This window comes from Capricornis sumatraensis, chromosome 10 (assembly GCF_032405125.1).
Source record: "Capricornis sumatraensis isolate serow.1 chromosome 10, serow.2, whole genome shotgun sequence".
Taxonomy (NCBI): Eukaryota; Metazoa; Chordata; class Mammalia; order Artiodactyla; family Bovidae; genus Capricornis; species Capricornis sumatraensis.
Genome location: NC_091078.1, coordinates 96,959,574 through 96,972,380, shown reverse-complemented (window position 1 = coordinate 96,972,380; position 12,807 = coordinate 96,959,574). Strand labels below are relative to the sequence as shown.

At 63.7% G+C, this 12,807-nt stretch overlaps 1 protein-coding gene and 1 pseudogene across 2 annotated transcripts in view; one reads left to right on the top strand and one right to left on the bottom strand.

The window, feature by feature from the left end:
• PLXNB1 (plexin B1) overlaps window positions 1–11,910 on the bottom strand; it is a 29,366-nt gene extending 17,456 nt beyond the window's left edge. Inside the window, exons 1-12 of one of the 2 annotated variants that reach the window (XM_068981739.1) lie at window positions 11,792–11,910; window positions 7,347–7,399; window positions 5,578–6,690; window positions 4,436–4,618; window positions 3,991–4,119; window positions 3,763–3,863; window positions 3,352–3,484; window positions 3,030–3,186; window positions 2,659–2,767; window positions 2,462–2,570; window positions 1,344–2,024; window positions 1,028–1,150 (exon numbers count right to left, since the gene is read on the bottom strand). In XM_068981739.1, the coding sequence (XP_068837840.1) occupies window positions 1,028–1,150; window positions 1,344–2,024; window positions 2,462–2,570; window positions 2,659–2,767; window positions 3,030–3,186; window positions 3,352–3,484; window positions 3,763–3,863; window positions 3,991–4,119; window positions 4,436–4,618; window positions 5,578–6,684 (2,832 nt within the window). In that variant the 5' untranslated portion in view covers window positions 6,685–6,690; window positions 7,347–7,399; window positions 11,792–11,910. Of the gene's footprint in view, window positions 1–1,027; window positions 1,151–1,343; window positions 2,025–2,461; window positions 2,571–2,658; window positions 2,768–3,029; window positions 3,187–3,351; window positions 3,485–3,762; window positions 3,864–3,990; window positions 4,120–4,435; window positions 4,619–5,577; window positions 6,691–7,346; window positions 7,400–10,978; window positions 11,023–11,791 lie in introns of those variants that run through there. The other variant, XM_068981742.1, reaches the window with a different exon arrangement.
• Window positions 434–736, top strand: LOC138087265 (large ribosomal subunit protein eL36-like; annotated as a pseudogene).
• Window positions 11,911–12,807: the final 897 nt, after the last annotated feature.

Below are 12,807 nucleotides of genomic sequence, written 5' to 3'. Positions count from 1 at the left end.
CCTCAGCAGCCGGGCCTGGTGAGCCCCACGGGGCCCCAGCACGGTCCCTGGGCTGGGATCGAGACCTGAGGTCACGCTTTCCCTTCCTCCCCGGGACTTGTGTCAGGTTCACGGACAGCCAAGGAGGCCACTGCTTCCTCCTCTGCTGGCTCAGACAGTAAAGAATCTGCCTGCACTCCCGCCACGACAGCCACTGAAGAACAACAGCCGAGGCTCTGCGCTCCCCGGGGCCGTGGGCCTCAACAAGGGCTGCAAGGCGGCCACGGACGCGAGCAAGCCGAGGCTCTGCGCTCCCCGGGGCCGTGGGCCTCAACAAGGGCTGCAAGGCGGCCACGGACGCGAGCAAGCCGAGGCTCTGCGCTCCCCGGGGCCGTGGGCCTCAACAAGGGCTGCAAGGCGGCCACGGACGCGAGCAAGCCAAGGCTGTGTACTCCCCGGAGCCGTGGGCCTCAACAAGGGCCACAAGGTGGCCAAGGACACGAGCAAGCCGAGGCATGTTGCCGCCACCGCAGGCACCTCACCAAACACACCAAGTTCATGCGGAACACGACCTGCGAGGCGTGCGGTTTCGCCCCTTACGAATGGTGGGCCAGAGAGCTGCTCACGGTCTCCAAGGACAAGGGGGCCCTTAAGTTGATCAAGAAAAGGGTGGGGACTCGCATCCATGCTAAGAGGAAGAGAGGAGCTGAGCGATGTCCCAGCCACCATGAGGAAAGCAGCAGCCAAGAAGGACTGAACCTTTCCCCTCCGTGCACAGTAAACCTTTCCAGAGAAAAAGAAAAGGATCTGACTGCAATGCCATAGACCTCGGTTCAATCCCTGGGTGGGAAGATCCCCTGGAGAAGGAAATGGCAACCCACTCCAGTATTCTCGCCTGGGAAATTCCATGGACAAAGGAGGGTGGAGGGTTTAAGTCCAGGGCGTTGCAAAGAGTCGGCCACGACTCAGTAACTCACACACAGACACACACACACACACACACACACACAGGAGGCCATGGTGACACCCCCACACGGGCCACACGCACCTGGAAGAGGCGCAGGTTCCGGCCCAGCAGTCGCACTTCTCGCCGCACGTGGACGGGCATCAGGCTGGAGCCCTGCACGCTCTCCACACAAGGGCAGGAGGCTGCCCCCCAGGTCACTTCCTCCTGCGGCCCCAAGCACACGGCAGTCTATGGCACCCACCCACCATCACAGCACCCCCTCCCCAGGCAGAACCCCAGGGGGCCTGGGTCAGTGCTGGGCGGCGCACCCCACCCTCCGCCCCATCCCTCACCGGAAGAACCATGAGGTGGGCCCCCATCCCCTCCCTTGAGGCCCCATTCCTGGGCCAGGTCTCACCAGCTCCCCAAGCCCAGGGGTGTCGTACTGGTAGTCCAAGCTGGACAGGAGGATGAGCGGGGCGGGAGGGCCCTCGTGCTCAGCGGAGTCTCCATCACCTGAGAGGAGGCTGGAAGTGGACAAGGCGGGCGTATCACCCCCCGTCCACTCGTCCGCCTCGGGCAGCTCGCCGCCTTCTCTCATGAGCCAGTCCAGAGCGGGCTTCGTGGAGCCAGCGGCCCCTGGGAAAGTGGTGGCAGGGGCAGAGCTGGGGGGGTGGTCCCGGGGACCCGCTGAGGGGGGCACCTCGGGGCCAGGCTCCATGGGGGCGGGGGCCAGGGCTGCTGCCTCGGAGGGTAGTGGGTGCGAGGCTGGCTGGTCCTCGGGGGTGGCCAGGGGTCCTAAGGCCGAGGGAGTGAGCACGGCGGGTCCAGGCGTGCTCTGGGGGCTGGACGGGGCAGGAGGAGGGTCCCCAGGGAGAGGAAACTCTGTTGGAGCCGAGGCAGGGGTGGGGCCAGTTCTTGCCCATGGGCCCCAGGGGCTGAATGGGGAAGGCCTGGCCCCAGGGGGGACATCGGAGGCTACGGAAGGAGTGTCCACAGGCAGGGTGTCAGGGGTGGGAGTGACCATGGCCTGGGGGGCTGTGGGTGGGAAGGAGGTGGGTGCATCTCGGGCAGGAGGGGCCGGGGAGAGAAGCGGGCTCTGGAGGGGGAGGCAGAGAGGGACAGGAAGGGACAGGAAGGGCCACTCAGCAGGCAGGCGCGGGAGCAGGCGGCAGGCAGGCAAAGGGTATGTTAAAAGGAAAGGAGACCAAGGAGAAGAGAGACAAAAACAGCCCATTAATTCTCCAGAGGGGATGGGAGGGGGCGGGGGGCAGGCTCTGGGGGCGTCTGTGCCGAGGCGGGCCGCAAGGCCCAGACCTCTCCTGCCTCTCAGCCGCTAACAGCCTCTCCCGAAACAGGTGGGATGCTGACAGCCATTCTCCGGGGAGCGGGTCCCACACGGCAGCTCAGGGGCTCGTAACGGAGCACGGGGGCAGGCAGACACACAGGCCCAGGCCACCAGAGAAGCCCTCACGAGGGGCACCTCTGTGCCCCGCCCCGCCCTCCCCCCCGGACCCAGCAAGGTGACGGGCTCACCTGTCGGCCGACCACCATGGGCCCGGCATCACACGAGGCCTTGTGCGTGCAGAGGTGCTGCCAGACACACCAGTTACACCCCCAGTGGCTGCTCACGCAGGCCTGGCACCTGCACAGAGCACACTCATGGGGGCACGGGGGCACCACGGGGCAGCCCGGGGTCGGGGGAGCACCGGGGGTCGGGGTGAGGAACTCACGGCGCCGACGGGCGGAGCAAGGTGACGGCCACGCAGTCGTAGAAGGAGAGGGCAGCCTCGGCAATCATGACGGTGCCAAACCTGAGCTCCATGCTCACGGACACGTGGTCTGCAGAGAGGGGAGGGGCTGGGCTGAGAACAGGGGAGGGGCACACGGATCCCAAGACCACACCGGGTTTGGGATCAGCACTCCAAAGGTCAGGAACACAGTCCACAGGGTAGGAAAGAGGGACTTGAGGGGACCCGGGAGCAGATGGAGAATGCAGAGAAAGGTACCGCTTTGGCGTCCTTTGCCTGCATTCACACCTCATCTCCCCATCACACCCCTTGGAGCAAAATGGGAAGATGGCAGGGCTCCTTCTCTCACCCACCGGCTCCTCTTGGCAGCTCTGGGGCCTCGCTAGGGTCCGGGGAGGGGCACATCACCCCAGAATTGGTCAGCAGGGCAGGACTCTGGGATTCCCCAAAGTGGCAGGAGTAAGACTCCCCTGGCCACAGTCGGGGCAGGTCAGGTACCGACAAGAAAACCTGCCAAGAAAGGCCGGAACACCATTGGAGCCCCTGGGCAGCAGATCAGGCTCCGTGTACAGGCGCCTGCTGTGGGCAGGCACCTGCGGCCACCAGCCCCCAGGAGTCACAGGCACCCTTCCCAGCCTGGGTTAGTAACAGGGCCCCGCCTGCTCTGGTCTTCACCTCCCTCCTCTCCTCACGGCTGATGTTGGCAGGACTCAGTGCTGCCACGCGCAGACATCCCAGCTCAGGATGGAAGCTCCACAGCCACCGCTCTGAGCCCCGGCCCCGAGAGCACTCGGAACGGCGACTGCACCTGGACGAGAAGGACCAGTGTCCACCTGTGACCCTCGGGGGGCCACTGGCAGTTCACAGGGCAGGGATACATGCAATCCTAGGGACCTGGGCAAGATCCTCAAAGGGGCCATGACATGCCTGGCAAGTCAGGGTGGAGGATGAGACTGGCACATCCAGGGGTCAGAGGTGGAGAGTCAAGGGCCAAGGACTGGGAACCCCGGAGACAGGGCAAGTGGGTAGGAGCACTGCAAGCAGGAGGCTGGGGGTGGGGTGGGGATGATGGGGAGGGGCACTGACCTGCCGAGGAGCACACACCATCCACAGTATGGGTCCCTGTGAGCCAGGCAGGACACACAGTCCAGGTGCTGAGCACAGGAGGCCACGGGAACCTTGAGAAGCTACAGAAGCAAAGAAGACTTGAGGCCAGTGACCCAAGTGCCAGCAGCTCACCCACGTACGGGGCCCCGGTTCCCTCAAGGGCCCTCCCAGCAGCCACGCCCTCCCTGGCTGATGCCTGGCACTCACCGTGCTCTGGGTCATGACATACAGGTGCTCGAAGGCCCCATCAAAGATGAGGTCTCTGCTCACTGCAGACCCCTGCTGGACGATCTGGGTGGAGTACGGATGGCCATCGCTCCCTGGGCCCAAGTAGGCCTGAGATCAGAGACCACAGGGCCTGAGGCCCAAGGCCCACCCTGCTTGCCCCAGTAAAGCAATTTACAGGTAGAATCTCCTCCTAGGCAGTACAGGTCATTACCACCCAGCCCCAGGGTAGGAGTAGGGGTATCACGGGTAAACGCCATTCGGCCCCAGAAAGAGGAACACCGGTCATCTCCCCCAGCCTGGGGCCAGAGATAGATCTCACATCGCAGCCCCAGGGGGTCCCAGGCATAGCTCTGCCCAGGCTGGGTCCCCAGCAGCCCGTCCCTTCCAGATCTGAGGCAGGGCCCAGTACCTCCTGTGGACTCACCCTATGCAGCTGCCCTTGACTGTCACCCAGGAAAGCAATGGTGTGTCCATCTTCCACGGTGATCGCCACGGCTGTTAGCTGGACCCCCGGCCACTCCAGAACCGGCGTGGCTTCCAGGGGGACACGGCTGGCCATGGGGCTGGGTGTGTGGTCTGAGCCACAGGGATACGCATCCAGAGTGTCCTGCAGACAGCCAGAAGCCCAAGTTAAGCCCTCCCCATATCCCCTCCATCCTCCCTAAACAACCCCATCCCCTCTCCCAGCATCTCTGCCAGTCTTTGGCTCTCCCGTAGCCACATCCCTGGTCCTGCCTCAGTGGCTTCCTTCCACAGTCTATAGCAGCTCCATCACCTCCTGTGATCCCCACATGTCTGGGGGCCCCCCTTTCTCCCATCCCTGGCCTGGGAGCTGCTTCCTCCAGTTCATGCACAAGCCTTCCCCTGGACCATTCTTCCAAAACTTCTTCCAGCCTGAATCCTTCTTTCCATGTCCACTAACCTGGGTCCCCTCCCACCTCTCACTGAGTCAGTCTCCCTATATGCAGCTTCTACCCTTTTCATCCAACCTGCATGCATGCTAAGTTGCTTCGGTCAGGTCCATCTCTTTGCTACCCCATGGACTGTAGTCCGCCAGGCTCCTCTGTCCATAGGACTTCCCAGGCAAGAATACTGGAGTGGGTTGCCATACCTCCTCCAGGACATCTTCCCCACCCAAGGATTGACCCTGCATCTCTTATGTCTCCTGCACTGGCAGGCGGGTTCTTTACCACTAATGCCATCTGGGAAGTGTTCGCCCATCCTGAGACGAGAGCCAAACAAGTCTCAACAAGCCTGAACCTCACTTGCCTCTCAAGAAACTTTAAACAATAGAGTCCAACCTCGCCACATTCTGGGTCCGTGCCCTGCACCCTAGACCCTCAAACACCCTCTCAGTCCACTTACACAAATGCCATCCCTTCGGTGCCAGATCCAAGCACAGCCCTGCACAGTTGGCTCTCTGTTCCCCCCGTATGCCACTCTTACTATAAGATATCCCTCCATCACCCAGACACAAAGGAATCACTTAACATCCGCTGACCTGACCAGTAAATGCCTCCCCAGTGGCTCAGAGACAGGGAAGGGCTGGCCAGCGCCAGGACTTACCACGGGCAGCTGAGCACAGTCGGAGTTGACATCGTACTCGATGTAGGCCACCTCCACCCCGTCCTCCGCGCGGCCCTCCCGGGTGTAGCAGGCATCGCGGGTGCGATTAGCAAGGCGATCCACCTCATCCAGGGGGAAGGCACAGAGTGCTGATGCTCCAGTCATCCCGGCAGCTGCCGATGGAGGCCGGCCCACGGTCGGGGGAGCCGCAGAGGAAAAGGCCACGAAGAGCACCTCGCCCTGGGCCACCTCTGCAGACGCAGCCACGGCCGCAGCCTGGATGAGCCCGTAGCGGCCCCCCTGACAGGCCAGGGGCAGCTCCACGTAGGAGTAGTAGTGCTGATCCCGGAGGCACACGCGAGACACGTAGGCGCGGAAGGCTCGCGACTGAGCCTGCAGGTCCCGCCGAAGGAACAGGAAGTAGGCACTGGCCCCACGCGCGAAGGCGCTCACAAAGTGATGGCTGTACTCCGAGAGGCGGCCCACAGCGAGCTTGGCTGTCTCCTCGTAAGAGAAGGCGGCCTGGGGGTCCAGGGGCTGTAAGGCCCGGGTGGTGATGGGCGGGATGCCGCCCCCTACACCTCGGCTGGTGTAGCCTCGCCCCACAAACAGGAGGGGCTCCCCAGACGGGCCCTGAGCCACCAGTCCCACCGTGCTGACGGTGGGGTCATTGGCAGCCACATACTGGGTGTCCCCGGGCCGTTCCGGCCGCAGCAGCAGCTGCCCGAGCTGCCCCAGGCGCCTCTGCTCACAGATCCCCTGGTGCACGCTGCCGCACACCACCAGGGCCCCCGGGCTCACCAGGAGCAGCTGGTTCAGGTTGCTGGTGGGCTGCGCCTGGGGACACTCATCCGGCATCACGGGGGGCAGACAGTCCCTGCTGTCCAGCACAGGGCCAGTGGACACGGTGGCCTCCAGCTGCAGTTCGGGGCTCAGCTGGAACAAGAAGTTGGTGGCTCCGAGGTAGAGGGTGCCTGAGGTGGGGTCTCGAGCCAGGTGCTGCAAATGCGTACCGTTGGGGGTGAAAGCCGTCGGTGGCGGGGGCTGGAGGGCGAGGACCCACCCGGCCCAGAGCGCCTGGAGGAGGGCTAGGCCGAGGGCAGGCATGGTCACCTGGCAGGGAGACAGAGAGCGTGAGCAGGGCTCGGGCGGCCCCCTGAGCCCCGTGGGCCCACTGGTGGGAAACAGGACTGTGACACTGGCAAGATGCCCCTCCCAACCCAGCGAGAGCCAGGCTGAGATGGCACCGCGCTTACGAGGACCACAGGACCGCACACTCACAAGGGCTCAGCAGACGCTGTCCTGGAAACGTCAACACTGCCTGTTTTCTGTAAGTATCACTCTCTTAGGAGACCGGCAACCCCCACCCCTGACCTAGACTGCCTATTGTCAACACAGGGTCCAAGGGTGAGGAGCTAGAGAGGCAGAGATGCAGGAAACATCCTGCTCCTGGGGACCAGGGCCTGGAAGGGGCAGGAGAGCCAGGGGATGGGAAGGGACCCAGAACGCCTCTCTGCATGGATGTCAGTTTCCTGGGCAGGAAACGAGAGGGCGAGATCCCATGGGCCACCTGCATGTTAGGGCAGGGCAAGAAGTGGGTGAAGGGCCTTTCAGGCTAGGAATCCAGAAGGGTGATAAGCAGAGAACCAACAGGCCAGAGAGATGAGGGGTCAAGGCTGCCACGGACAGGGCCTAAATGGCTGGACCCCAGCTTGGAGAGTCCCGAGTAGAGGTGGGAGTCCCACACTCGGGTGTGAGGCCAGGCTCACCTGGCAGGGCCGGCTGGATCAGGAGACAACGGCATGCCCCGAGCGGGAGCCACCTAGCCGGGGAGAGAGCAGAGCATGGAGCTGGGGGCTGGGCAGTAGGCACGTGGGCCCCCCACCATGGAGGCAGCACAAAGGTACCCCTCCCCACTGCCCAGTCTGCTAGTGGAGCTGGGCCCAGCCTGGCCCTCGGCCACCAAACACATTCCACAGGGGACGCCTCCTCGGAGCCCATGGAGGGGGAGGGCAGCGGAACCAGGCATCCTCGGAGCCTGGGAAAGGGCAGCTATGGAGGAGCTGCGTGGCTGGTGGGCCCAGTCTGGCCCCCACTGTGGTCCTATTCCCCCCTACAGCCCGCCCTCAGCATCTCCCATCCTTGCCCTCTGCCCAAACTCTGCCCTCTCAGGGTGCCCAGGTACATGCCCTGCTCACAGGCCCAGGCCAAGCCTTGCCCCAGGTTGCCACCAGCACATGAGCACACTCATGTTCAGACACACCAAGAAGTACACACACCACCCACCCTGCATGCACACACCAACACCCAAACACATGGGTGTGAGCACACACCGGGATGCATGCACCTACCGCCTGTACATACAAGCCAGAGACACATACCCAGAAGCACACCCCACACTGGCACACTCACCCACCCACCCACCCAAGACACACACACCAGCAGCCACATCCAGACCCCACACAGACAGATCACACACACTTCCCTGGTTCAAGCCCTAAGTCCTCGAGGGCTCTGGAAGCCAGGCCATCATCTCTTGCTATTTCCTCTCCTGCAGGTCAGAGCAGAGTGGGAGGTGGAGGGGGCGGGGACGGGGGTGGGGCATCCTAGAGGAAGTCGCTGATGAGTACCCCACATCCCCTGAAACTTCCCATACCTTGAGGGCCTGCTCTCCTCACAGACCCTCTCCCTGCAGACTCCACCTGAAGCCTGGGGAGACCAGGAAACCATGCCACCACCCTGCTAAAACCTGGCTGGTCTCCAGCCTGGAGCACCAGGGTAGGTAAAGCGCTGGGGACCGGCAGCGCATCCCAAGCTGTGAGATGTTCTCCCTGCTTGTTTGTGTCCAGGCCACATGGCCCGGCCCCTCCTGCCACCCGGCTGCCAGTCTGCCGGTGCACAGTGCTCCTCCGACAGCTTCCCAGGGTCCAGGTTGGCTCCTCCAGCCGAGGCCCCACCAGCTGGGTGCTCCTGAGGCTGGCCCAGAGGGAGCAGGGCTGGGCGTAAGGCTTGGAGGAAGGTCCAGCGAGGAGCTGTGGCCACAGCCTGGCTGGGCACTGCTCCCAAAATAGCTTGGGGGTTTCCATTTTTAGTGTGCAGAGAACAGGACAGCTCTATGGGAGCGGGAACAAGGCAGCCACTGTTTGCCACCCAGAGGGCAGGGGGAGGGGGGCGGCAGGGAGAGCTGTGAACCCGGCGAGAAGCCCAGGACTATGGCAAGGCCAGGCTTCCCAGGAGCCCCCCACCTTGTATCCAAGGCACAGTGGGGAAAGTTTCTTCCCCCGGGAAGATGGGGTCTGCCTGAGGATGGGCAAAGGCCGGCTGCTACACTCAGCTACTGCTCGGCCCCTCCCACCGCCTCCCTCCCAGGGACGCGCCTTGGGCAGAGGGTCTGCCCCACCATTCGCTTACAAACATTTGCTCAGTGCGGACTTCATGCCAGAGTTCTCCAACCCTCAAGGGGCAGCCACCAAGGCACTCCCTACATGTAAAATCACAACTGGGTCGAGTGGCCCACAGGAAGCCAATGGGCAGGACCCAAACAGCTTCTGGCAAAGTCACATCGAAGGCTGGAGGCTGACCCCCGCTGGGGAAAGTGTCAGCCTTCTTCAATCACTGCCACGGGGCCGAGCCACCCTCGCCCTTCCCCACATACCACGGGTGGGAAGGAAAGAAGGGTGGTGACATTTTTCTCCTTATCGGTCACATATTTCACTTCACCTTGGTCACAGACAGCCTCTGGCCCCTCCAGTGCACCTCCTCCCACCTCAGAGGATGTCCCTCTCTCCAGCATCTTTGGAGGCACCCCCCGGGGCCCGGAGGATAAAGGTCAAGCCCTCCCGTCCACACGCTCTCCTGTGGGATCCTTGCCAGGGCTCCCCCACACATGCTCTTCGTTCCTGCCAGGCCGAACTGCAGACTGCTCATCACACTCCTCCACGCTCACTCCCTATTACATGAGGTACCCAACCATCACCTCCCAGAGAAGCCCTCACTGTCCCCCAGGCTCCTGAGAAGCCCACCGCGTGTGATTGGTGGGCATCCCCAGCCACCACCCTGGTGTATATTGCAGCTCTGCCTTGGGGTCTCTGAGCCTCAGATTTCCCATCTGGAGAATGGGAGGCAGGATTGCTCTGATCGTTCAACGTGATGCAGTGTGTGCCTGGCACTCGAGGCACCAACCAAGGCCACTTTTCTCCCTGTTCCACGCTCCTATCCTGAAATTCCTTAAAGGCAAAGAATGTGACTTCTAATTCAGAGGCCCCAGTAAGCGGGACAGACGTTAGCACGGAGCAGGTGCTCCTCAAATGTTGAAAAGAACCCTCATTTCACAGCCAATAAAACTCAGCCAGCAGGGGAGATGCGGAACCCACAACCCACTCCAAGCCACTCAGCTTCTCGAAGGACACAGTTGTCAGCCCCACTTTTATTAATGACTAGGCCAGAGCAGACTGAAAAGGGTGCTTTGGAGCTGGGCCTCCAGTCCCCAACTTATACAAATAAGATCTCTTCTCCACCCTCCACATCTCAAGCCCCAACTACAGTCAAAGCCTAGCTCTTCTGGGCCCCCCAACTCTGGACCGATTCAGCAGGACCCAAGGCTGCCTAACTTCTGCCTGCAAAGAATAACCAGTCTCCTGGACCTGGGGCTGTCCTGGCCAACCAAAAGGGCATATAAACTCTGCCCTTGAAACTGGGAGAGTGTTCCTATCCCAGCCCTCTTCACCGGAGTCGCCGGGATTGGTGTGAAACCGGCCTTTCCTTTTGGCCCTCTCGCTGGGCTCCCAGGGTGCACCCATAAGTTACTCATTGACAGCATCAGAGTGGAGAGTGCCTGCCCTGTTGTCTGTGTTGAGCCGGGGTAAGGGCGGGGTGGGGGGCACCATTTACCAGTGAGGACTCAACGAGCGCTCATCAATCACCCACCGTCTGGGTGCGGGGTGGGGGGCTCCCTTCTGGGGGTGCGCGGCGGGGGGAATCCCAGTCTGCCTTTTGTCAGTCGCGCCGAGTACCGCCTGGAAGGGCTGTTACTGCGGAGGGGAAGCCTGGACCTCCCTGTTGCTCTTCCCCGACCCTCCTCCCTCCTCCCCGACCAGGGCAAGGACCCCCCCAGTGGTCCTGGGAGGGCGGGGAAGAGGCCGGCCGGTCCCCGGCTGAGGCGGCGGCGGCGAGGAGGGGGCGCGGAGGAGCGGCTCCACCTCCTCTGTCTCCCAATCGCGTTACAGGCGGAGCCGACAGAGTTTCCCTTCGCGCGGAGAAGTGTGGTCCCAACTCTCAGGACTGAAGCCGCCCACCACTCACCCCGGGCCGCCTCGGCCCGGCGGCATCGCGGCTCCAGGCCCGTCCACCCCGGGGACGCGTCGCCCCGGCCCCACCGCCCGGCCCCGGGCCCCGCACTCACCACCCGGCCGGGCCCCGCGGGACGAGCGAGCCGAGGCGGGCGCCGGCCGCTCCGGGTTCGGGATCTGCGCGCGCGGCGGCCTCCCCCGTCCCCTGCTCGCCACCCCCCCCCGCTCCGCCACCCCCCGGAGGTGGGTCTGGCGGAGTCGCAGCTGTTACCCGGAGACCGAGGGGCGGAAAACTGCGCCCGCCGCCCGCCCCGCCCGCCGCGGCGCTGCCACCGCCGGGAACAAAGGAGACAAAGCCGCGTCGGCCGGGCCCGGCTCCGCTCCTTCCCCCCCCGCGCCCGCCGGGCCGCCCTCCCCCCGCCCGCCGCCCAGGCCAGGCCGGAAGCAGCCGGGAGAGCCGGGCGCGCGGCCCCGAGCCGCCCGGGACCCCGCATTCCAGCCCTCCCGGCTCTGCACTTGCCGAGGGCGGGGGACTCGACCCCTCGCTCGCTAGGGGGCGGACAGTGGGGGGAGGGGAGGGGAGAAGGGCTGCACCCCGACGGTTGCCAAGGCAACGTGGATGGCGGCGGGAGGAGCGCGCAGAGCCGAGCCGCGGGACCTGCTGCCCCACCCGGCCCAGTCCCCGCCGGGCCTCACCTGCGCGCCTCGCTGGAGCCGGAATTGGGAGCCCTCCGGCATGGGAGGGGCCGGACGGCGGGGGCTGGGGGCTGGGGTTCGCGCTCTGCACCCCGACGTGTGGTGGTGCTTCTCCCGGACCTCCGCCTGCCTCCCTGCCAGCCCCCGGTGGGACCCACGCCCCTCACCTGCCCCACCAACCACCGCCAACCACCGCCCCCGCTCTCCGGGGCCCCCGAGCTCCCTCTTACCTGCCCAGTACCTGGCTCCTGTGGCCATCCTCCGCCAACTTTCTTTACCTGAACTCCGGGGCGCCTGGTTTCTGCCCACCGGTCCTACTCCTGGGACTCTCAAACGGCCAAGCTCTCCTTCCGGCCCCCACCTCTGGCTGTGCGGGAAGAGCGCTGGCTTTGGGGTTGGGCCTGGGTTTGCGCCATCACTGAGCCAAGAAACCTGACCCCTGCCCCCCAAACACACATGCTTGTTTGCTCACCGTCAAGTGGAGGTGATGCCACACCTAGCCGGGCTGGGAGAGTTGGGCCCACCGCTGCAAACGTGCACAAGCTAGGGCGCATTTCCTCCCAAACCTGTACCTGGACCCGCCCCAAGCTGAGAAGCCGTGGGCAAGTCTAGACTCCCTCACCGGTAAATACGTCACCCTTCCAAAGGCACACCTGGGTTCTCTCCTGAGGCCCAGGTGTGCCCTCTGCAGGGCCCTTTAGGCTTGGCTCCCTGCAAACTCAGGAGCCAACACTTAGTCCATCCTATTAGGACTTCCACAGGGTTTTGGCTCTCAGCCACTGGGACAGCCGCCTGGGAGGCAAAATTGGTCACACACCCTGAAAGCTCCCAGGGCCTCTGCAAGGCTTGAGGGGAACCTCAATCAGGTTTACATCATCCACACTGGCTGCTGTCTAAAGAGCTAAACTTCAGGCACCCTCTTCCCACCTTCCACCCGTCAGTGTGCCTTCACTCTCACATGACTCTGCCTTCCAAGTTGTCCCTCCCCAGCACCTCGGCTTGCTCCCCGGACCTCCAACCAATCTTCCAACATCTGGGTCCAGGATTCAGCACCCTGTCTGTGCCAGTTCTGTCTCTGGATGTCACAGACCCCAGGTGCTATCTGGCCTTCTGGGTCCCCCACTCCATTCTCTAAACATGCTCCACACCAATCACCACCTCAGTCAAGCTGGTGTGCCCCAAGGCCCTCAGCCACCTTGCCTTGCCTTTCTGTGCAGCTTGTTGGGGGTGTTGGGTGGCCCTTCCA